Genomic DNA, 23947 nt, shown 5'->3' with positions numbered 1-23947 from the left:
GTGCTGGCTGTGGCATTCCTGTGTGCCACATGTTACAGACGTGTGCTGGCTGTGGCATTCCTGTGTGCCATGTGTTACAGATGTGTGCTGCTGTGGCATTCCTGTGTGCCGTGTGTTACAGACGTGTGCTGCCGTGGCTTTCCTGTGTGATGCATGTTACAGACATGTGCTGCCATCACATTCCTGTGTGCTATGTGTTACAGATGTGTGCTGCCGTGGCATTCTTGTGTGCTGCTTGTTACAGATGTGCGCTGCCGTGGCATTCCTGTGTGCTGTGTGTTACAGACGTGTACTGCTGTGGCATTCCTGTGTGCCATGTGTTACAGACATGTGCTGCCATGGCTTTCCTATGTGCTGTGTGTTACAGACGTGCACTGCCGTGGCATTCTTGTGTGCTGCTTGTTACAGACATGCTGCCATGGTATTACTGTGGACATGTTACAGACACGTGCTAACATGGGATTTCTATGTTACGTGCCCTGCATCACATGGTATTTCTGTGTGGTGCCCATTACAGCTAGATGCTGACCAGGATTCATGCATAAGCATGTTGCAGATGTGTCCCATGAGTATTATTGCTCTAGGAAGCAAGTCACGGTTATGTGCTGGTAGAGCATCCCCATGCCATACATGTCACCGCTGTGTAACTACTAGCTCATTCCACCAGGGTTCATGTGTAAGGCATGTGGCAAACGTGTGCTGTGATATTCCTATGTGCTGCTGGCATGTGCCAGTGTACCTGGGGCCTGAGTCTCCTCGTACCAGAGCTTGACACCCATATAACTTCACAGACTTTAACAGAGTGAGTCCTGATTCAGGACTTCAAGAATCAGGACCATGACCGAGCATTCACATGTATACATGTTGAATATATGTGCTGCTCTAGCATTCATGTATATTACATGTTGCAGTCATGATCATCTAGCATTGACATGTACTGCATGTGCTGATCTAGTATCCACATGGGTTGCATGTTGCAGGCGTGTGTAGCTGCATGATCCCCTATTAAGCCATGTTGGGGAGTGTTGCATGTTATTCACATGGGGCAGGTATGCACTGAGCTAGCACTCCTGTGCCATGCCCACCACAGACACATGCTGCTGGGATCATTCCATGTGAGCCCCGGTACAGACGTATGCCTCATGTCATAACAATGATGCTCACACACATGCACTGAGTGACGACAGGGCACACGCCAGGGCTCACAGCCAGGGAGCGGCGTGTGCAGCAGAATGACTGCCTGTGCCTTTAAGACAGGTGCATGGGGATGCCTGGTTACCTGGGCCTATAAAAGGGCCTTTGTCTCTGCCTTGGCCTGGCCCAGCCCTGGGGGAGGGGGAACCCAGGAGCATGAAAGGGCTGAGATTCAGGCAACCTTCCCCCAGCCTCAGCCCAGGAGCCCCCACTGCCCTGGGGCTGTTCAGGGATCAGATCCCTCCCTGGGTGCGGGGGTGCACATCAGATCCCTGGGGTGCGGGGGTGCACTTCCCACTGGGGTGCACTCCCCGAGCCCTCCGCCAAGCTTCCACAGGGTCCCCCCAAAACTGCAGGACGTGTGGACTCAAAGCCTGCACCCACTCGCTGGAGGTGCCTAGGAGCCAGGACGCTTGGGTTCTGGGAGGGGAGTCTAGTGGTTTCAGGGACGGCGGGGTGGGGGGGCAGGACTCCTGAGTTCTATCCCTGGCTCTGGGAGTGGGGTGGGGATGGCTCACGGTGACAAGCAGTGGGGCCATTTGCTCCTACATGGCCAATGTAATTCAAGTTCAACCTGGCAGGAGTCGCTCCCCTCCCAGCGCCAGGGACAGAACTCAGGAGTCCTGGCTCCCAGGCCCCCTGCTCTAACCACTAGTCACCCTCCCTTCCTAGAGCTGGAGATAGAACCCAGGCGTCCTGGCTTCCAGCCCACCTGACGTAACCACTGCACCTCATTCCTGTCTCAGAACTGGATTAGAACCCAGGAATCCTGGGCCTGGGCTATGAATATACTGCACCTAGCACAAGGTGCAGTAAGAAATATCCAGCAGAGCTAATGCCTGTGTTTCCAGCTAGTGGCTGATGTGACCCAGGGGGAGTCACAGCCCCTCTCTATGCATCAGTTTCCTTTCCTAGATCCCACTCGTCTCCCAGAGTCAGGAATAGAACCCAGGAGTCCTAACTCCCAGGTGCCGCGCTGTAACCCACTAGACCCCTATGCAAGGCTGTCTGTGAGCTCTTTGGGACAGAGACTTACTTGGCGTGTACAGCACCTGACGCGGTGGGATCCTGTTCTCTGCTCAGACCCATGGGTGCTACGGGAAAAACGAATCGGAAATACTCAAAGCGTGTAAACCATTTTTATTATTTATATTCCGGGCTCCCCCAGGGTGCCGGGCACGGCACAGACCCAGAGTGAGACACAGCTCCTGCCCCAAAAAGCTCACAAGTTTGACAGCTAAAAGGTGGGAGGGGAAACTGAGGCCCAAGCAGGGAAGGAGATTTACCCAGAGTCACCCAGCTGGGAATAGAACCCAGGTGTCCTGAGCCCCAGGCCCACATGGCAGCCCCCAGCCAGGCTGCCATTGGCTTAGGCCCTGTAGCCTCCTCACAATGAGGCCTTGTGGGGCCTAGCTGGCTCAGGGCCCCATTTCCCTGTGTCCTGGCCCATGGCCCAGCATCTCCGAGCCGCCATGGCAACCCAGGTCCATGGCACCGGCTCTGGGGCCAACGGCAGGGAACTCCCAGGGGTGAGGGGGTTCACTCACCACCCGCCCCAGGGAACAGGCCTCCTCCCCATGGGGACGGTTCTCCATGGAAAGCCCCTGCCTCGGAGACAATGTGTCGGATTCGTTGTGCAATCAGCCAGTTTTGGTTCCTTCTCATGGGCCTTCGCCAGGCGGCTGCAGCCACCCCTTCTGGCAATGGCCTGGCGGTCCCTCCCCTGACCCCACACCCATCCCAGAGAACCCAGGAGTCCTGATGTCCATTCCCCCTGCCTCCCCCACCTAATCCTTCTCTAATCACCACACCCCACACCCGTGTCAGAGCTGGGAATAGAGCTCAGGGGTCCTGGCTCCCAATCTCCACTGCTCTAACCACAAGACCCCACTGCCCTCAGCCCTTGGCTGCCCCACTGAGACTCTAGGGGCCTGTTGTTTGTAGACCCCAAGTGGCTTGCGTGGTGGTGTGGAGTGGGTTAGAGCAGAGGGAACTGGGAGTCAGGACACCTGGGTTCCGCTCCCCATATCTGCCTCAGCTTTTCTGTCTGACCTTCAGCCAGTCCCACACCTCTCTGTGCCTCAGTTTCCCAGTCAGCACAGTTGGGTAATGGCTGGCGGGAGGTTAACAAATGTGCGAGATTCTCACATAAAAGACACAATTGATGATGCTGATGCTCCCCTCATCATGCCCTCCGCACCCCTATGGTTCCTTCCTGTGGGACAAACTCAACCTGTTTTATTGACTAAAAATGAATTGGCATTGAACTCCCACCTGGGTATATTTGAGACTTTACCAACATGTGGCAAAAAGTCACAAAAATTCTTTGGCTCCAATGGGGGGAAAAGAAGGAACGAACGTGTCTCTGTGGATGAACCCATGTAACATTTCAGCTCAGCTGGGGGCTGCGTCTGTGGGTTTGTGTTTGTCTTTCTCAGGGCTCAATAATCCCTTTTAAAGTTGTCTTTGTGTATGGAGCTGTGTGTGTGTGCATGGTGTGTTTGTGGGGCTCTGTGTGTGGCTGTATGTGTGGCTGTGTGTGTTTGTGGGGCGCTGTGCGTGCATGCGTGGCTGTGTGTGTGGCTGTGGCTTTGTATGCGGGGGAGGCAAGCTCTGTGTGCACATGCGGCTGTGTTTGTGCGTATGCACAAGGGGGGGTGTGGCTGGGTGGGTGTTTGAGGGGCTCTGTGTCTGTGTGTGTGGCTGTATGTGTGGCTGTGCATGTGCGGCTCTGTGTCTGTGTGTGTGTGTGAGACTCTGTGTGGGGGGGAGGGGGCTCTGTGCACACGCGTGTGGCTGTGTTTGTGCATATGCACAAGCGTGTGTGTGTGTGGCTGTGCGTGCGTGGCGCTGCGTGCAGGAGTCTTTGCGTGGCTGGGGGTTGTGTCGTGTTGTGGTGTGTGTCCTTGTTATCACTGTGTGCCGTGGAGCGAGGGCTCCTGTTTCCCTGCAGCGCAGCCCCCGGAGGCGGCGGGGGGGGGACATCCCCTAGGGACACTGCGCTCTGTGGCTTCCCCTCCACACCTCGTGGGGGGGGCGGGAGGCCGTTAGACGGCGGGGCAGGGCTGGCCCCGCTTATGTAATAACAGGCAACCCCAGGGAGAGGCGCAGAGCCTCACCGAGGAGAACGCGGACGAGAGCCCTGCCCTCCGTGCGCCCCCCAGGGCTGCCCAGGATGGAGGTGCCCTGAGAAGGCCCCCTCGGCTCGCAGCACGGACCACGCTCGGCTGCCCCAGCACCTCGGGGTCCTCCGGGAAGGAGCCACCGTGAGGGAGACGGGGAAAAGAGTGAGACCCCCGCGCGCCCCCCCCGGCTGGGGATCCCAGGCAGGTAGGAGCCAGCAGCCCAGCCACGGCCTCTCAAAGGAGACTTTGTTCAGGTCCCCGCGGCTCCGGCAGGTGCTGGGAACCCGAGATCCCAGCTGCGGGTGGGAGATTTTCCCAAGGCAGATGGGTCACTGCTTGGGGGGTGGGGGGGGGCTGTCCTGCCTCCATGGAACTGCTCGCTGGGGTGGTTCATTCAGAGCACCCCCCAGTGTGCCAGGAACAAGGCAGGGTGCAATCCCAGCACCAAGCCCCAGATTCCAATGCTGCCCCCCACGACACAGATCCCCAGCCCTGTTTAGCTCCCCAACCGGGCGGGGTCCAACCCCCCGACCAGGATCCCTGTCCCCATCCAACCCACCCCCCACCCCTCAGATCGCCATCTCCGGCCGGCCGCCCGAGCTGTGGGAAGGGTCCGACCCAGATCCCAGGCGGAAGCCTGCTGTTCGGCCCCTCTCTGTGAGCTGGCTGGGGACACATGGCTCTGGGGACCCAGGAGTCTGGGGGCAGGCGTGGGGAGGGCGTGGGGCCCACAAGGAAGCTGGGGGTATGAAGTCCTGGGAATGTGGGGCGGGGATGCTGCAGCCCCTGGGGGTTCTGATCAGACGGGCTCCACCCTGCCGGGTTTGGGGGTCTGCGCTCGGTGGCCTGTGGGGCCATCGCTGCGCTGCGGGGTCCTGGGGAGACTTGCCAGGGCTTCGGCGGGGGTAGGGATTGTGTCTGAGAGGGCAGGAGAGAGAAGGCGGGGGGAGGGGGGGCTCAGCCTTCTCCTGTCTGCGCCCTTGTGTTCTGGGTGTGAGTTAGTGACTCGCTGGAGGTGAATGGAAAACACAGCCCCCCCCACCCCCCTGCATCATCTCCTGGTGCACAACACCATACACATCCTACACACACACGCCGTGCACACACACCCCTACACACAGAGTGCACACGCACACGGACACACTGTATATACACACACACACACATCCTACACACACCCCTACACACAGAGTGCACACGCACACGGACACACTGTATACACACACACACATCCTACACACACAGAGTGCACACACACACCCCTACACACAGAGTGCACACACACACACACCCTACACATACTGCACACATACACCCCTACACTGAGTGCACACACACATGTATACTCTATGCACACACCCATACACAATGCACACACCCATACACACAGAGTGCACACACACAGAGACACACTGTATGCACACACACATCCTACACGCACAGAGTGCACCCCCCCTACACAGAGTGCACACACACACACCCTACACATACCCACTGCACACATACACCCCTACACAGAGTGCACACACACGTATACTCTATGCACACACACATACACAATGCACACACCCATACACACAGAGTGCACACACACAGAGACACACTGTATGCACACACACACACACACACATCCTACACGCACAGAGTGCACCCCCCTACACAGAGTGCACACACACACACATCTTACACATACCCACTGCACACATACACCCCTACACAGAGTGCACACACACGTATACTCTATGCACACACCCATACACAATGCACACACCCATACACACAGAGTGCGCGCACACACACGTTCACACACACACACACACATGGAGACAGTGCAGAGGTCAGCAAATTCTCCCAGCAAATTCTCCCAGTGTTTGCTATTGAGGTCAGTGTTTGCTATTGAGGCGGGAGAGAGTGTGAACCAGCAGAACTCCCTGCCACATGATATCACAGAGACAAAGGGAAATGGGCTTGGCACCTGCGGCTGCAATATCTGGTAGTAAATAGAAAGGCTGGGGCTGTGGGGCTGAGTTGATGCAGCTCCCAGGCACTGCTGGGCTGTGAAGCAGAACCAGGCCTGGGCTCCCGGCTGGACACACTGGGGGTCTCACAGGGGGAGCCAGGTCCTGGACTTGATGGCCCATTGGCCTTGCCCTCCCCTGGGGCCGTTTCTGCTGCCCCAGGGACCCTGCTCCCAGCCTGTCTCTTCCCAGCCTCTTCCTGGAGAGGGGCCTGGCTGGTCTCAGGACCTGTGACCAGCCAGTTAGTGCTCACCACTGCCCTCTCCTGGATGGCTGCAGACTCTGCTTCACTGAGTGTCATAGCCCCCTCACAGCCAACAGCGATTTCCCTTCAGCTCAAGTGCCAGGGGCTGCGCGCTCAGAGCAGCAGGGGCTGGATTCTATCCCTGAAGGATGCCAGAGGGTTTCCAAGACTGTTGACACAGGGACCTCTTCCCCCACTGCCCAAAAGCTGCCACTTCTGGGGTGCAGCGCAGCCCACAGCCGTTTAGCATGAACTGGAAACTAGGCAGAGCTCAGGGAGGTTGGGCTCTGTTTGCTTTTCGGATTAGGGTGTTGCCAGAGTCCCAGGTAGACGGGGGGCCGGCTGGATGGAGGCGCCCGGGATGTGGCAGTGCCGGGGATGCCTGAGAGCTGGGTGCGGAGGCTGTTGGAGGTACCAGGGAAATCTAGCAGTGCGGGTGATGCCCCCCTGTCAGACAGGCCATCAGCAGCTCTGCGGCACTGGCTTACTGAATGTGCCCAGGCCCTGGCTGGGTACCCATGTACCTGACTAGGGGCCAGCCCAGCCTGCCCTTGGGTGGGGGTGGGGGTCTGGGCCTCGCGCTGAGGGGCAGTAAAGGGGTTCCTGTAGCTCTCTCTCCTTCTGAGGATCTAAGCCTTGTGGCAGCTTTGTCCTCAGACTGGTAACAACGAGAAACAGCAAAGAAAATATCCCCCTGCAGGGTCTCAACTCACTCCTGTTTCCAAGGGCGTGTCGTCCCAGAGCAGGCGTCCCGTCTCTCTTAGCCTCAGTAGAGCAACACATGGGGCATAAAGGATGAGCTGTGTGTCATACGCCCTATACTGCTAACAGCTAGTGGGGATTCTCCTTCAGCTCCAGGGGCAGAGGCCTGCATTCCTGGGGGATCCAAGCCCTCTCCCTGCCCCGTCTCTGGCTCGTGGCTTGGAGTGCTGATTTGGCACACAGGGTTGGAAGAGCCGTGCCCGCTTCCACCCCCTCTGAGCCAAACTCGGCACTTAGCTGGGCCGGTGTGAAGCTGACTAGCCCCACTCGGGTGCATGGCATGACCCTGGATTTACCTCAGCGTCACCGAGAAGCAGCTGCTTCTGCAAGTCCCAAAGCTGCCTTCCCAACCCGAACCCACGCAGGCTCCCATCCCCAGCCAGCTGCAAGCGAGCCAGATTCTAGCCAGGCTTCTGCATCATCTCCATCGGTGACTGCAGAGAAACAACCCGTGGGGGGGAAGGGGGGGGCTGGATTGAACCCCTTTGCTGGGGGCAGAGATGGGGCTGGATGCACCCTCTGGGGCTGTGCTGCCAGAACCAGGGTGGGAATCTGGGGCTGGCTCCACCCACTCCCCATACACACTGACCATGATCCCCATCGGGTCCCTCCCTCCAGACCCCCTGGGCCAGCCCCAAGACTCCAAGACGGTGGAGTGACACTGAAGGCCAATCCCCCGGGGGAAGGGGCCATTGGCTCAGAGCAGGGTTGGAAGAGGGGCCCTGAGACAAGCCCCTCTGGGCATCACGGGAGCCGCACCCTAGACCCCCAGAACCTCCTGGAGACTCCCTGGGAGCAGTACAGGGGCTATGACACAGAGTAGAGCAGTGTGGATTCCATCCAGTAGAGGGCAGTGGCGCTCACACACAGACACATGTGCACACAACACCCACCTACCCAAGTATAAGCCACGCCCACTCGGTGTGGTGCTCTGTCCCCTTCTTGTGGTGCCTAGGCCAGGTACCGCTTGATGGGCCTAGTGCAGCCTTGCCTAAGAGCTGATGTTTTAGGCTTAGGGACGACGATCTGGTTGCAGGTTCGATCCCTGCTGCTATTAACCCACGCAGGGCATCAGCGTTCCACACGCTTGGTACAAGCTACGTCAGGCTAAGCAGCAGAACAAGCAATGGTCCTGGGGGAACCCCCTGCTCCCGACCACTGAGAGTGGGGTGCCTGGCTCCAGATTGGCAGAGCCCAGGCACAAGTCTCTGCCTGTCTCTCCCCTTTGCCTGCCTAGCCTGCCCCAGCCCTGAGCACCTACCCAGCTCTGGGTTCAAGCCCCAGGCAGCCCCATCCCAGCACTGACACCAGCCTGACCCTGAACGTCTCTGGGAGCTTGAAAAGCCCACCGAGCTCATTGCTGTGCACGCTGGCTTGTTATTGTAGGGTCTCCCTGAGCACTGTGCCACATATGCTGGTTTGTTATTGTAGGGTCTTCCCACAACAGCTACAGGAGCTGGGCAGAATCTTGTAGCAAAGCCGCGGGCACTGGGAACTCCATGCCCAGCTCCAGGCTGCATGTCGTAGCTGCATGAGAGACAGAACTCAGATCCTCCTGGTGTCAAAGCCACCTGCACTAAGGGAGAATCCCCCTCAGCAGTGTAGGGCCTCTGACACACAGCTGAGCAGTCCCCATCCTGCCTAGAAGAGGGCAGTGGTGCACACATGCTCGCTGGCTCCTGCTAATGCTAAGGTTGCAGGACGCCAGCTGGGAGGTGCAGGGGTCCGGAGGGAAAGTATCCCCATCCTGCGCCACTGGGTGACACCTGGAGTGGGTGGGGGAGGGGATGTGGGTCCCACCTGGTGGGGGAGTATGTGAGACCCAGCAGCTGGAAGGCAGGGCAGGGTGGGGCACAGGGGAGAGAGCAGGCCGGGGTCAGCACTGCCGGTGGGTAAAGTGGGATCTCAGCTGTCAGAGCCGTCGCAGGGTCTGGCACAAACTGCCAGCTCCCAGGGCCATAGTAACAGTCCTGGCAGGCTCTTCTTTGTCGATCTCAAAGCGCTTCACCGAGGAAGTCAGCGCTGTGAACCCTATTGTACAGATGGGGAAACTGAGGCAGCGAGAGGCACAGCTTGCCTAAGGCCACCCAGCAGGCCAGAGCCAGGGACAGACCCCAGCTCTCCCGAGTCCCAGTCCAGTGCACTCCCCGCGCGACCTCCCTGCCTCCGTTGCTACAAGGGCAGTGAGCAGTGTTTGCGAGTGGCTGTGCTGGGTGGATGGCTGGGGGGTGCTGGAGTGTTTGCACCAAGGGTCCTCCCAGCGCAGTGCATGGTGCTGAGCGCATGGCAGGGCTGCCTGGGCCAAGGGTGCAGGGCAGGGCCACCCTGATGAGCCGAGAGGGCTGGGCAGTGGCCCCTCCTAAGGAGGATGTCCCAGGGAGAGGCCCCCACGACCCACCCCCCACCCCCGTCCCATGCCCTGGGCCCAGGAGCAGGGGAGGGGGACGTGCCCTGCTGGAGCCAGGCGCAGTGTTAACCAAGAGAGGCTGGGCGTCAGTTTTGCCTTGTGCAACATCCCGCCGGGGCCTTGGGAAATCGTAGGGGGCCTGTGTCGAAACAGGGGCGGGAAACCAGGGGCCCCAGAAGGTGATAACGGCCCACAGGCTGTGGTGGGGGAGGGGGCCAATCAGTGCCTTAACCCTCTGATCCCTGCAGCTCCCTGCAATAAACGTGCCCTGCTCTCTACAGGGCCCTAGCATCAGGTGGCAAAACTGCTCTGACAACGGGCTCACCGAGGGAATCAGGAGCAGAGCCGGGGCTAGAACCCAGGAGTCCTGGCTCCCAGCCCCATAGCTCTAACCCACCAGACCCCACTCCCCTGCCAGAGCCAAAGGAGAGAACCCAGGAGTCCTGGCTCCCAGCCCCATAGCTCTAACCCACCAGACCCCACTCCCCTGCCAGAGCCAAAGGAGAGAACCCAGGAGTCCTGGCTCCCAGCCCCATAGCTCTAACCCATCAGACCCCACTCCCCTGCCAGAGCCAAAGGAGAGAACCCAGGAGTCCTGGCTCCCAGCCCCATAGCTCTAACCCACCAGACCCCACTCCCCTGCCAGAGCCAAAGGAGAGAACCCAGGAGTCCTGGCTCCCAGCCCCATAGCTCTAACCCACCAGACCCCATTCCCCTGCCAGAGCCAAAGGAGAGAACCCAGGAGTCCTGGCTCCCAGCCCCATAGCTCTAACCCACCAGACCCCATTCCCCTGCCAGAGCCAAAGGAGAGAACCCAGGAGTCCTGGTCCATTCCCTTGGGCTCTAACCATTAGAGCACATGGAGAACGTGGCTCGGAACAGGAGGGGTCTGACATTCAGGCCTGGCCCAATGCCCCCACTGGTGGCACTGAAGGGGGGAATCGGGTTTGGGATCTGACGCCGGCGGCGGGAGAGTAAATCTCATGTTGCTTCAGCGCAAATCTGCCCCCAGCTGGCATCAGGTCCAGCCCTGTGGGGAGCTGCCCTGATCCGGGGGCTCTGATCCACATGGAGGGGAGACGAACGGACGGGATGAGAGATACGCACAGAGTCCTGGATCCAGGCACCACCTGGGCTGCTCAACAGGAAGTGCCGAGCACCCCCCCGCCCCACCCCCACAGCCTCTCCCCTGGCTCATCCCCCCTCTCCCCCTGGTGAACAGGCCCGTTAACCCCAACACGAAACCAAGCACTGGTGGCACAAGGCTCCCCTCCCCCGCACCAGCCTGGCACGCCGGTCCTGGTGGGATGCTGCTGCGGCCGGCTGCTCATCCCGCTTGCTGGAAAGCACCTGAAAGCAGAAGTGAGCCCAACGTGCGGTCTGGCTGGGCGTTCCTGCGGCTGGGGACCGAGGGATGAGACAGCTGGGGGCATCCATGGGGCATCCTCAGGAGACAGCCCAGGGCACTCTGCCAACCTGCCCCCACAGGGAGCTGCCCGGTGCACCCGCGATGCCCAACGGCAGCAGGCTGAGCTCAAGGAACACAAGGGCAGTGCCAGGGTCAGGGCCCAGCTCAAGGATTTGGGAGTGGGGGACAGGCTCCCCAAAGCCAGTTCTGATTGGTCACTTAAGTCACATGTGTGTGTATGGTGGGGGGGGGGGATTTTTCAGCGAAAAACCACCAACCCCCATATTTCTGGGATCAAAGGGTTGTTTCCTCTTTCGACATTCCGTTGTTTTTTATAGAGATATTTTTGGAAAATTACGAAATGTTTGTAATAGCTTTGAAGGGGCCGTTGGGAGCGTCTCGACCGCCGTCCCGCGTAGCACCAGCCAGAAAACTTCCCCCACCGATTCCTCCCTGAACCAGAGCAGGCCTTGGAGGAAAACAGCCTTGCAAAGTTGCCAGGGATGGAGACAATAGCAAAGAGGGGGTGGGGGGGAAACGAACCAAGAAACCTAGCAGAATTAGAGATTTATTTATTTATTGAGCTAAAAAAGGCTGAATCGGCCTCTTTGGAAATGCAGCGGGACAGAGCTGATCCAGTGAAGGGCCGAACTGAGGTTACTGAGGCCAGGTCTTGGGGGATTTTTCACCCGCCCCCCAAGTCCCATAGCTGTCGACCGACGTTTTAAGTGTTGACCAGGCCTCCAACTGGAAGCTGCTGCATTCCACCCCAGAGGTGGCTGCATGGGACTGTAAGCTCTTTGGCACAGGGACCATCTGTCTGTTGTGTTTATACAGCACCTGGCACATAGGGGGCCTGGTCCATGAGTGAGGCTCCAAGATGCTACTGTAATACACCTAACAAATACCTATGGAGAGTAGGAGCCTCTGGAATGCCCCGCCCCGGAGGCTGGATCCCTCCCGGTTCAAACTGGAACTGAGTCATGAGTCTGTAACAGGGAGGGGACTGAGTCCTGGGAGCAGCTTCCCAGGGGACTGGTGGATTCTCCATCACGTGGAGGCTTTTGGTTGAGGATGGACGCGTGTCTAAACGATCCGGGCCCCTCAGTTACCAGGCTGGATGCAGGGATCTGAATGGGCCCTTCTGGTTTTAGCGCCAAGAAATCTATTTCCTCTCAGAACTGCCTCACTAGCTTCCCAGCGAGGCCTGTGGGCCCCACCCTGCCCCCATGACAGCTCAGTTGCCAGAGACTGGGATGGCTGTGGGGGCAGGTGTCTGTGATCCAGGGACTGGCCTGAGACCTGGCAAACTCGTTTCGCAGCCGTGTGGAACCAGCTGCAAGTTGGCAGCTGCTGGCACTGGCTGCTGGGTTTGGATGGGTGGCCATGTGGGGAAGGCGCCGTGTCCCGTTATCCAACAGCTGCTTCTGTGGTGCAGCAATGGGTGTGGCCCAGTCGGTACCAATCAGCTGTAAAAGTCTCCGATCTGCCTGGTCAGTTACACAGGCCCTTGGCAGTGCCCATCGCTGCCCCAGTGTCACTGGATGTTTTTGGAGTGGGGGTGCTGAGCTGCTGAGGTGGAGTGGGGGTGCTGGAGTGGGGGTGCACCCCTCTTATCCCTGCCCGCACCTCTCACCACCCCCTAGAGCTGGGGCCGGGAGCAGGGCTATGGCTCCGGGGGACGTGGACTGGGGTAAGGCAGCAGAGGCTGGGGACACAGCTAGGGGTGGCTGTGGAGCCATGGGGGTGGGTCCGTCAGCCAGGACCTCGCACGCGGGGCTGGTGGCTGGGATCCTGGGGCCGGCAGCGGAGCCCCCGGGGCCAGCGGCCGAGTGGGACCCGGCGGTTGAGCAGGACCTGGGGCCAGCAGCCAACACCTGGACAGCCTGGACTGGCAGCCAGGACCACGGGCAGCAGGGGCGCAGGGCTGGCAGCTGGGATGCCGAGTGCAAAACCTGGGGATGCTGCAGCACCCCCTGCACCCTACTTCCCATGCCTATGTTCTGCCCCCCCATCCTGATCTGACCATACCCAGCATCCCCCTGGCCTCAGAGCTTGTCATTGGTTAGTGTCTGCGTGGCACTGGCAGGTGCTGTCTGGGGATCCCACAGCCAGGCCCTGCAGAACAGCATCCCGGAAATAGGGTCTGGGGGGCCAGCTGGGTTGTCGATGGGGTGATGCTGCCATGTGGAACTGGGGGCGGGTGAGAGGGGACTGCACCGGCAGAGAGGGACTTTGTGCCTGGATTCTGGTGGAGTTCCTGGAGGTGAAGTACTGAAGATTTCAGACCCTCCCCTGGTTGGCGATGACGGCGGGTGGCCCGTGCAGGCTGTGCCTTTGTTTCCCGCCCCTGCGTTGGCTCGGGTCTCCCACCTCTGGTCCGTCGTCTCTGTGGTTCATTGCCCTAGTCGTGGTTCCGTAGGGATTCCCCCTCCCCCACATCTTTACTGTGAATGGCCCCTCAGGCTTCCCCGGTGCATGGAGGGGGAGGCGGGTGCTTTCGGGTCTGGCTTCGTGGATGCAAATTACAGCTTCAGGCCCAGCTGACCCCCTGGGAAGCCGGGCTGGACTTTCCAAGGAGCTGCTGCCCAGCGGGCCCCTGGCAGGGCCCTCTCTCCTGAGAATCCGGCTCTGCCTGGGTGCCCGCCCTTGGAAGGCTGCCCTGCCCAGGAGTGGGCTTAGAGGGGAATGAGAAGGGGGTGTGGGGCAGGGGAGCGTCGAGCTGCCAGAGTCTGTCCCTGGAAGCCCCACAGAACCTGCTGAGCCATGGGGGCAGGGGGACCCGGGATCTGTCCCTCTGGGCCCCAGGGAGCTGGCCTGGCCATGGGGGGGGGGGAGCTGGGGTCTCTCCCTTTGGGCCCCAGAAAACCAGCCCAGCCATAGGGGGAGCCGAGATCTGTCCATTTGTGCCCCACGGAGCCATCCTGGCCATGTCACTCGTTCATTCCCGGGGTGGCACAAGCCCACTGGGACTCAGTTCCACTGGGGGATTAAAGACTCTGACCCCCCCCCCATACAGGGAGCCTGAGTATCACTGGGGGGGGGCGCCGTGGGGGTCATTGCTTGGCAGAGCTGAATGGAGCGGCAGGGAAGTTCCCCTGGGAGGGCACTGCCAGCAGGGAGGGGGTAACGTGGGCGCCGGGCGGGGCTGGCGAGTGACGGGGCCGGTTCTGCTTCTCTTCCCGGCAGCCCGGGGGCTCCCCTGCCGCAAGGAGCCTCTTGTGAAATCGCTGGAGGGAGGCAGCCCTGCTCGCACACTCAGGCGCTGGCACTGGGGAGGGCTGCGGACCCAGGGAGCGGGGCAGGGGCTCAGCAGGGGGCGCTCTCCCCTGGCAGGGGCACTAGGGGGCGCTGTGCTGCAGGAGGGTGCAAGGTGCCTGGCCATTCATGGTCATTAGCGTGGCGCAGTCTCTCAGGGCAGGAGCACGAGTCCCAGCACCTTGGCCAATCTGAGTGAGGTCACTGGGGCCCCCTCCATGATCCACCATCAGCTCCTGTTGCAAAACAGGATTATTCTGTGCGTATCAGCAGCACCTAGAGACCCTGGCCGAGATCAGGGCCCTGCTGCGCCAGGCGCTGCACAGACAGAGTGAGAAATGGACCCTGCCCCAAAGAGCTCCCAGGCTGAATAGGGACAAGGAGGGGAAACTGAGGCACTGAGCAGGGAAGCAGCCGTGGAACAGAACCCCGGCGTCCTGTGTTCTAGTGCAGTGCACTGCCCACTAGGTCACACTGCCTCCCTCGTGCTTTGGGCAGGTTCATGGGTGTGTCTGGCCCTGGACAAAAACTGGGGATGGTCAGGGCTGGGAGCGGGTGGGTTCAGGGAGCTGGCTGGGCATGAGCCTGACAGCCGCTGGCCGGGGCACGTCTTGGCCATGCAGCTGCGGGTGATAAGGGCCCTTATCTGTGTGTTGCAGGAGCGGAGCAGGCCTCCTCCCGGCTTCATGAATGTCTGATTTTGCCAGCTGCGGGCTGCAAATTCACAGAACCGGCTCTGAGGTGAGGGGAGCGACCGGGGAGGGGAGGCTTATCGGGGCACCAGACGGGGTGGCCACGCCCAGGGTCGCCGTGGGGAACATCCCACCGGGCGGCAGAAGGAAACATGGGGCTCGGGAAAGGCCCAGTACTGCAGCCCCCCCACCCCGCCCAACCCCCCAGATGTGGCAGGACACCCCACGGGCTGGGAGACTCTGGAGGGAGCTCAGGAAGGGGTGGAGCGGGACGAGGGGGTGGAGAGGTCGCCCCAGCCAGAGGGGGAAGAGAAATGAGGAGGCCTGAGGCTGGGGTAGGGTAAGAGAGCAGCAGCGGGGTGAGTGGGGATGTGGGGGCTGGTGGGCGTGGTCCTGACCTCACCCCACATCCTCGGCTGGGTTGGGAAGAGGACTAAGGTTGCCAGAGCTCAGTGGGACTCAGGGACTGGAGTCTTTCCTATGAATGCCACCCCACCCCCCATCTCTGCTATAGCCAGGCCAGGAAGGGGGTGTCCCTCAGCCCAATTCTGTGAGAGGAGTTAGAGCCAGAACTCCTCAGGCCACCCAGCTCCAGACTGTGACCCCCAACCCAACCCCTCAGACTCGGGAGAGTTGGATCTAGAGCCAGTCTCCAGAGCGGGGGCCCAAGGGGAGCCTGGCCCCTCCATACGCTTGGCCCAGCAGGCCCGAGGGAGATGAACAGAGCAGAGCGATCCTGGGCATCCCCACTTTCCCTGCCACACCCAGGCCATGCTGGACAGAACGAGCCTCAGGCCTCTAGGGAACTTGGGAGCTGCAAAGAACTCCTCAGGGTGCCCCATTTCAGAGAGAGCTCTCCAGCTCCCAATCAGAGAGAGAAATAGCTCAGACCACCAATCAGCAGATAGAAAGGCTGGTGGTGGGGGGGGAGATCCTATCTCTACCAATCAGCAGGCAGAAAGGCAGGGGTGAATCCTGTCTCCACCAATCCCCAGGCACAAAGGCTGGAATGGATCCTGTCTGTACCAATTAGAAGCCAGGAGGGATGGAGTGGATCCTTTTTCTACCAATCAGTAGGTGGGGAAGTTTGGGGTCGCTCCAGTCCCTATCAGTCAGAAAGCAGGAAGGTTGAGTTGGATCCTGTCTCCACCAATCCCCAGGCAGGAAGGTTGGGGTGGATTCTGTTTCTACCAATCAGTAAGTGGGAAGGCTGGGCCTTTATCCAATCAAATTCTTTCTTTCCTTGTGCCGCAGAATTTCCCTACCACGGCCGGTTTTGGGGTGGCCCTTCTGGAGCAGACGCTGGGCAGGGCCTGGGCCGGCAAGATGCCCCCTTGCCCTCCCCAGCAGGGCCGGGCCCGGACAACGCTCCTGCCCGCTCCACCGCTGAGTGAGCCTGGCCAGCAGGGAGAGATGGAGCTGACCTGGCAGGAGATCATGTCCATCGCGGAGCTGCAGGTGAGCCCCGAATGGAGCCTCTGCTTCCCTCCCTCAGCCAGGCCGCCTTCGGATCCCAGGCTCCTTACTTCAGCCGGTCGCTGTGTCCAGCGCGGAGCCCCACGATCTCCTGGGTGCTAGAGAAGCTGGAGGGGCAGTTATTGTAGAAGAGGGAGGGGTTGACCCAGCTGCGCCAGAGCCCCAGGGCGCTGTGTTGCCAGGCTCCTGTCCCCATTGGGCTATTGCCCCCCACCTGGGTGTCTGTCTCCCAGGGAGTTTGATTGGCATCTCCCCTTGTAATGGGGCCTTGTTCCCAGGCGGCTGCCTGCTGTAGGCTCACACAAGTGACACGAGTTTGGCCAGGTTCAGAGCCCAGACCCCAGCGGGCGACTTGCTCCCAGCACCTAGAGAGGGGAAATTCTGATCTGGGTCGAAAGTCACATGGGTTCCCTTGAGCCTGGCACACGGAGGGGACTCACGGCTCAGCCCCCACCCCATGGGCACTGCCAGCTCGAGGAGGGGAGTGCACTGGCTGGCTCTTGGCCTGGCCTTGATAAGCCCAGCTTGGAGCAGTGGGGGGTCCCTGTGATGGGCCGCCTGCCCCAGCCAATCTGGCCCTGGCTGGAAACACAGAGCTCACCCCAGACCTGATGTTTAGGTCTAATTTCTCCCACCTGCTCCCCCATCCTTTGGCCTCAGCCCAATTCCCAGTGGCGCTAACCGGCCCCCAATGCTGACCGAATCCCCATCCGCCTAGTGGGGATCCCTGAGCGAGGGAGCAATGCTGCCCCCTAGTGGCTGGGCCCACCAAGAGGATAAGGGAGCTGCTAGCTGTGCGGGCCACGGGAGCGCTCCTCCTGTTGGTGAGTTCTAGCCCCACCTCCCTGGGATTCTTTGCAGCCCCCTGAATCCATCCCACCAGGGACAGGCGACCTGCTCAGTGTGGGGAGGCAGCCCGGGCTCTGGGGACACCCAGCCGCCTGCCCAGCACCCTGTGCTCCCAAGGCCCCGCAGAGCTGCAGCTATTCATTACACACAGCCGCCTCTTTAATCTTCCCAGGGGGATGGAGCTGCTCACCTGCCCCTGCGCCAACACTGCCCCATTCACTGCTGGGCCCTTGCTGCGGTGTTCGGCTGGTGGGGGCAGGGCGGGGGGAGGCCGGCCGCACAATGGGGCGTCTGTCTGACGAGATGAATCGGCTCCATTGTTCTGGTAGGGACGATATCGCGCTGTCCATCTCTGTAGGGCAGGCACCTGCTGCAGGGCTGGGCGCCTTCCCAGCATGCTTTGGGCCTGCAACCCCCTCCCCGAGGGGCAGGGTGATCCCAGCATGCTCCATTCCCCCTCCAACCCCGGGAATGACACATTCCCAGCATGCTCTGGGTGCCCCATCCTACCCCAAGGGGTGGCACATTCCCAGCATGCTCTGGGTGCCCCACCCCACCCCAAGGGGCAGGGTGTTCCCAGCATGCTCTGGGCCCCACATCTCATCCCCAGGGGCAAGGTGTTCCCAGCATGCTCCATTCTACCCCAAGGAGTAGCATATTCCCAGCATGCTCTGGGCCTCCCATTCTACCTCCAAGGGGTGGTGAGTTCCCAGCATGCTGCATTCCCCACCCCCGCAGCCTTAGGCCTTCCTGAGCCCTTTCTAGGGCTGGCGGGGCTGCAGAGTGTGGGTAGCGGGGCAGGCAATGCTGGCGCCCTGAGCAGCCTGGCGCGGGTGACTGTAAATGCTCAGGAAGATTAGAGAGGCTACAAAAGCAGAAAGTGCAATAACAATGGGGGGTTTCAATTGGCCCCTTATTGAGTGGGCACATGTCTCCCTAGGGCAAGATGCAGAGATAAAATGCCTGGACACCACTAGCTTCCACCACTGCTCCCTGGAGCAGCTAGTCCTGGGAGCCAGTCCCGAGGGGAGAGGCGGGTCTTGATTTAGTCCTAAGTGGCACCCAGGAGCTGGTCCGAATACTCCTGACCCGCTCGGGAATAGCAACCGTTGTGTAATCCTTGTAGGGGGGTAACACAAGAAAACGCACCATGGTGCCATTTCACTTTAAAAAGGGGAACGACGCGCCAAGGGGGGACGTCCGTTAGCTGGCCATTAAAAGGGTGAAATGCCTGCAAGCAGCGTGGGGACCATTTAAAACCACCAGAGTAAAGGCTCAGACTAAAGTCAGGAGAGACAATAAGAGGACCAGAAGAAGACCACCAGGTAGGCTGACCAGATAGGGGGTAATAGGAGCCTATATAAGAAAAAGCCCCAACTATCGGGACTGACCCTATAAAATCGGGACATCCGGTCACCCTACCACCAGGGCTAAGCAGCACAGTACGAGGCAAAAAGTCTGGAAGTCAGGTCCCAGTGAGGGTAATAAGAAGCCGCCCAAACTCTGGCAGATGAAGCATAAAACTAAAATAAGGCCGGTCAAGAAAGAGTTTGAGAAGCTGCTTGCTAAGGACGCGAAAACCAACAGTAAGAAAGTTTTTAAATACATCCGAAGCCAGCAGCCTGCCAGCCAAACGAGGGGCCCACCAGGCGGCTGAGATGCTAAGGGAGCACTCAAGGAAGACAAGGCCGTTGAGGGGAAGCGAAATGAATCCTTTGCACTGGTCTTCGCTGCAGAGGGTGTGAGGGAGAGTCCCACACCTGAGCCGTTCTTTTTCAGTGACAGATCTGAGGAGCTGTCCCGGATTGAGGTGTCAGTAGAGGGGTTTTGGAACAAATTGGTAAATTAAGCCGTAATAAGCAGGGGTGAAAGTAATATTAAACTCTTACCCATACGGGGGCCCAGAATGGGCGGGGCCTCAGGCAGAAGGGGCGGGGCTGGGGTCAGTCTCCCCCACCCAGCCCATCCGCGGTTCCTGGCCCGCGCCACCCGCGGCTCTGGTGGTGATTTAAAAGGGCCTAGGGCTAAATTGCCGGCTTTTGTCCCCCCCTCAGTGGCCCTGCCAGTAGGGTGCCTAGTGGCAGCGCTGCCGACTGGGGGTGGGGGAGGGGGCAGCGATGTTAACCCTTTAACAGCGGCTGCGTAAGGGCTTCTTACCGGTACGCCGTACCGGCTTACTCACCCCTGGGAATAAGTCACCAGGACCAGATGGGATTCACCCAAGGAACTCAGATATGACGCTGCAGAACTACTACCTGTGGTATGTAACCTATCACTGAGCTAAGCCTCTGACCCAGCTGATGGAGGGTAGCTAATGTAACCCTAATTTTAAAAAAGGGCTCCAAAAGTGATCCTGCCAGTTACAGGCCAGCGAGCCTAACTTCAGTGCGGGGCAACTTGGTAGAAACTAAGTGAAGAACACACAGATAAACACCATTTGTTGGGGAAGAATCAACCTGGCTTTCCTGAAGGAAAATCACGCCTCACCAATCTATTAGAATTCTTTGAGGGGGTCAATAAACATGTGGACAAGGGTGATTCAGGGACATGGTGAACTTGGCCCTTCAGAAAGCCTTGGACAAGGGCCCTCCCCAAAGCCAGGTCAGCAGTCAGGGGACGAGAGGGAAGGTGCTCTCATGGGTCAGTAAATGCTTAAAAGACAGGAAACAAAGGGTAGGAATAAACGGTCCGTTTTCACAGTGGGGAGTGGTAAATAGTGGGGACCCCCAGGGATCTGTACTGGGACCTCCACTGTTCAAACATATTTGTAAATGAGCTGGAAAAGGGGGTGAACAGTGAAATGGCAAAGTTTGAAGAAGATACAAAATCCCCCCCGTTAAGTCCAAAGCTGATTGTGAAGAGTTACAAATCAGGGCTCTCAGAACTCGGCGACTGGGCAACAAAATGGCCGACGAAATTCAGTGTTGTAGATAAATGTGATGCTCACCAGAAAACAGAATCCCAGCTACACATGTATCATGATGGTTCTAAATGAGCTGTGACCCCTCAAGAAAGTGAGCTTGGCCTCACCGTGGAAAACCTCAGCTCAGTGCGCAGGATGAGGATGTACAGATCCTTTAGGAAAGGGGTCGATAATAAGACAGAAAATATCTTAATGCCACTATAGAAATCCCTGCTACGCCCAGGCCTTGACTAGGGGGTGCAGCTCTGGTCGCCCTGTCACAAAAAGGATACAGCGGGACTGGGAATGGTTCAGAGAAGGGCAACAAGGATGAGTGGTGCTGGGGAGAGCCGGGGGAAGCATGAGTGGGGGAGGGGAGGTGGTTGGAGGAGAGTGGGTTGGGCGGGGGAGGGGAGGGGAGGGGAGGGCGTTGGGGAGCATGAGGTGGGAGAGGGGACAGGAGTTTGCAGAAGGAGGTTGAGGGAACATGAGGGAGGGGAGGGGACATTGGTCCAGTCTGGACCCTACGTTGCTTCTGCACCAGCATTTTGGGCCTAGGGCGTGGTGGGGAGCGCGACCGTGGGGCTATGCGGGGAATTGGGAGTAAGGACTCCTGGGTTCTATTCCTGACTCTGCCACTTGACCCTGAGCAAGCCGCGGACCCTCTCTGTGCCTCGGTTTCCCCGCCCTGTCCTATGGGGACAACACCCAAGACCCCTCAGGCGTGGGAGGCCTGGCCCAGCGATGCCTCGGGTGAAGCTCCTAGCAGCCACTAACCAGCCTGCATCTCTCAACCCCACAGGGCCTGGATGTGCCGAACGAGACCCCCTATGACCCGGCACTCTACACCCTCATGCACCAAATGGTGCCCACTGCCAACTACGGGCACTGCCCAGCACTGGGGGATGGCCCCGTGCCCAGCTGCAGCCAGCCTGCCCCAGTGTATGACCGCCACTATCTGGATGCCATGGCAGCTCCATGCCCCCGGCTGATGGGCCCCGTGCCCCCTATAGACCCCCCTTATGGCTACACTGGGATGCTGATCTCCTCCAGCCTTGACCCGGGGCCGGAAACCACCGCCCTGAGCCAGATGGGCACTAACAAGACTCCGTCTCTGTCCGGGCTGCTAAGCGAGGCCCAGCGGGAGGCCGGCGGGCGGGCTGAGGGGGGCCGGGCTGAGGGCTACGGCCCCCCGCCACCCTGCAATGCCCAGGAGGACTTGGAGTCAGATTCGGGCCTGTCGCTCAACTACAGCGACGCCGACTCCATGGAGACAGAGGGGCTGGAGCCCAGCAGGCTGCGGCCCGACTACGCGGAGATGTACCCCGTGGAGTACGGCCCGCACTACCCCTTGCTGCCCGCCTTGCAGGAGGTGCCCCCCTTCGCCATGCAGCCCCCGGAGCTGTTCAAGCCCCAGCCGGAGAAGGGCCGGGCGCCCCCGCGGGCCGAGCTGGCCTGCAGCCGGGACGAGCGCCGTGCCCTGGCCATGAAGATCCCCTTCCCCACCGAGAAGATCGTCAACCTGCCGGTGGACGACTTCAACGAGCTGGTGTCCAAGTACCAGCTGACGGAGCCGCAGCTGGTGCTGATCCGGGACATCCGGCGCCGCGGGAAGAACAAGGTGGCGGCCCAGAACTGCCGCAAGCGCAAGCTGGAGAACATCGTGCAGCTGGAGCAGGAGCTGGAGCAGCTGGGGCGGGAGCGGCAGCAGCTGCTGCGGGACCGCTGCGAGGTGGACAAGACCCTGGGCCTCATGAAGCAGAAGCTGGGCCAGCTGTACCGTGAGGTCTTCCTCATGCTGCGGGACGACGCGGGGAACCCCTACTCGCCCGACGAGTTCTCCCTGCAGCTCACCGCCGACGGCGGCATCTTTCTGGTGCCGCGCAGCAAGAAGCTGGACAGCGGGGACTGAGCGGGGCAGCCCCGGGGCCCCACAGCTAGGCCCTGCCTGGGTGTGAGGGGGGGGTCTGTGTTCTTTCCCAGCAACCAAACCTGCTTGTGGGGGGCCCCTTGGCGCGTTACACACCTGGAGGCATCATAAGGGCTTGGAGGGCCTGTCAGTGCCTTAAATACCCGAACCCTGGAGGTGTCACACGGGAACAGAGGGGCCTGCCAGAGCATCACACACCCAAGCGAACCCTGGAGGTGTCATACGGGGATGGGGGGACCCTGTAGTGCGTTCGCACCAGGGTCCCAGACGTGTCACTCTCTGTTTCTCTGATGATTACCCCAGCCCCCTTCACTCCCCTGCGGAGACCAGATCCCGACCCTGCTGAGTCCCTTGCCCCCTACTCCCCGATCTCTGTTCCTAGGGGGTGGTTGGGGCAATGCTGCCGACCGCGGGGAAGAACAGCACTTCTCAGGCCCACTCGCCCCCCGGAACTGACCCGGCCTGGGGAGGGGGAGAAGGGTTCTGCCCCACGAGCCCCACAGAGCCGAGAGAACCGGAGTCTCTTCCTTCCTGAGCGTCCATATGTCTGTCAGACGCCCCTTTGCAAAGTCACGGAGAGCAACAAGAGCCCTATGTCCCGGAGGGCAGGGCCCGGGGGCTGGGGAGAGGGCAGCTGGGGGTCCCTGAGGGCAGGGCTGGGGGGGCAGGTCTGTGCAGGGTCGAGAGGGACAGGGACAGGAGGGGGTCCCCAAGGGCAGGTCTGTGCAGGGCCATGGGGGAGTGAACAGGAGGGGGTCTCTGAGGGGACGGTGGTGATGCCGGGCAGGGAGAGGCCGGCCTGGGGGCCCGTGGCTCATGGCACTGAGCCCGTGTGGCTGGGTACGGGGCCAATCCACCCTCACGGTGGGTCGCGAGAGCAGGTGCTGAGCACAGCAGCTGAGATCCTGTGGCCCGGAGGCCGGCCGGCCAGGGGACCCCAGAGCTCAGAGGGTTGAACGTGGGGAGCCGTGGCCCCAACTGCTCTGGTGCAAGGCGTCCCCGGCGGCGTTTTCCCCACTTGGACTGTTGTAAATAGAGACCCGGCCGGTGGCTGCCAACTGTCCAGCAATAAACAGCGCCCGGAGGGACCCGCTGGGAGCCCGCGTCTCTGTGCCTGTCACTGGGGTCACTCACCAACGCCCGGGGAGGGAGGAGGAGGCGGACGGTGGGAACAGGCTGCAGCCTGTGTGAGATGGGAGGGCATGTGTGTGTGAACAGTGCAGGGGTGTGTGGGTTTGGGGGTGCGGGCAGCGAAGGGGTTGTGTGTGTGTGGTGGGATCACAGCCAGCGCCTGCATTGGTGGGGAGTCTGTGTACAGCCCGGGGCTTGCGCGAGGGACGCTGGGCAGAGCCCGGTCCTGACCCCCTGCCCAGCGCCGTAGCTCCATGGGCGCAGGGTCATGGCTCTGCACCACCTGCAGCCCGCTTGGCATCCCCGCAGCCCGCCTGGCCTCGGTGAGCCGGCAGCCCAGGCCAGTGCCACGCAGAGCCGCCCTGCGCTGCATGTGTATGTGTTTATGGTATATGCATTATGTATACATTGTGCGGGGGGGGGGGGCATTCTGTGGTGTAGGGTTGTATGATAAGTTGTTTTTTGCACACATTGTATGGTGTGTAGTGTGGTGTTTGTGCAGTGTGGGTGTGAGGGGGGCGTGTGTTGTATGGGAGTGTGGGTATCATCTG

General features: G+C 60.3%; 1 protein-coding gene across 1 annotated transcript; it reads left to right on the top strand.

Annotated features, from left to right (window-relative positions):
- The first annotated feature begins 4217 nt into the window (after positions 1–4217).
- On the top strand, positions 4218–22899 carry NFE2 (nuclear factor, erythroid 2). Its single transcript, XM_039514851.1, has 4 exons — positions 4218–4524; positions 15076–15157; positions 16363–16566; positions 21138–22899. Exons 2-4 carry the CDS (start codon positions 15107–15109, stop codon positions 22245–22247), a joined length of 1365 nt encoding a protein of 454 aa, XP_039370785.1. The 5' UTR covers positions 4218–4524; positions 15076–15106; the 3' UTR covers positions 22248–22899.
- The last annotated feature ends 1048 nt before the right edge of the window (positions 22900–23947 follow it).

The sequence above is a fragment of the Mauremys reevesii genome, linkage group 25 (genome assembly GCF_016161935.1).
Source record: "Mauremys reevesii isolate NIE-2019 linkage group 25, ASM1616193v1, whole genome shotgun sequence".
Lineage (NCBI taxonomy): Eukaryota > Metazoa > Chordata > Testudines > Geoemydidae > Mauremys > Mauremys reevesii.
Note: the sequence above shows the minus strand (reverse complement) of the source record. Positions and strands in the feature narration are given on the sequence as shown.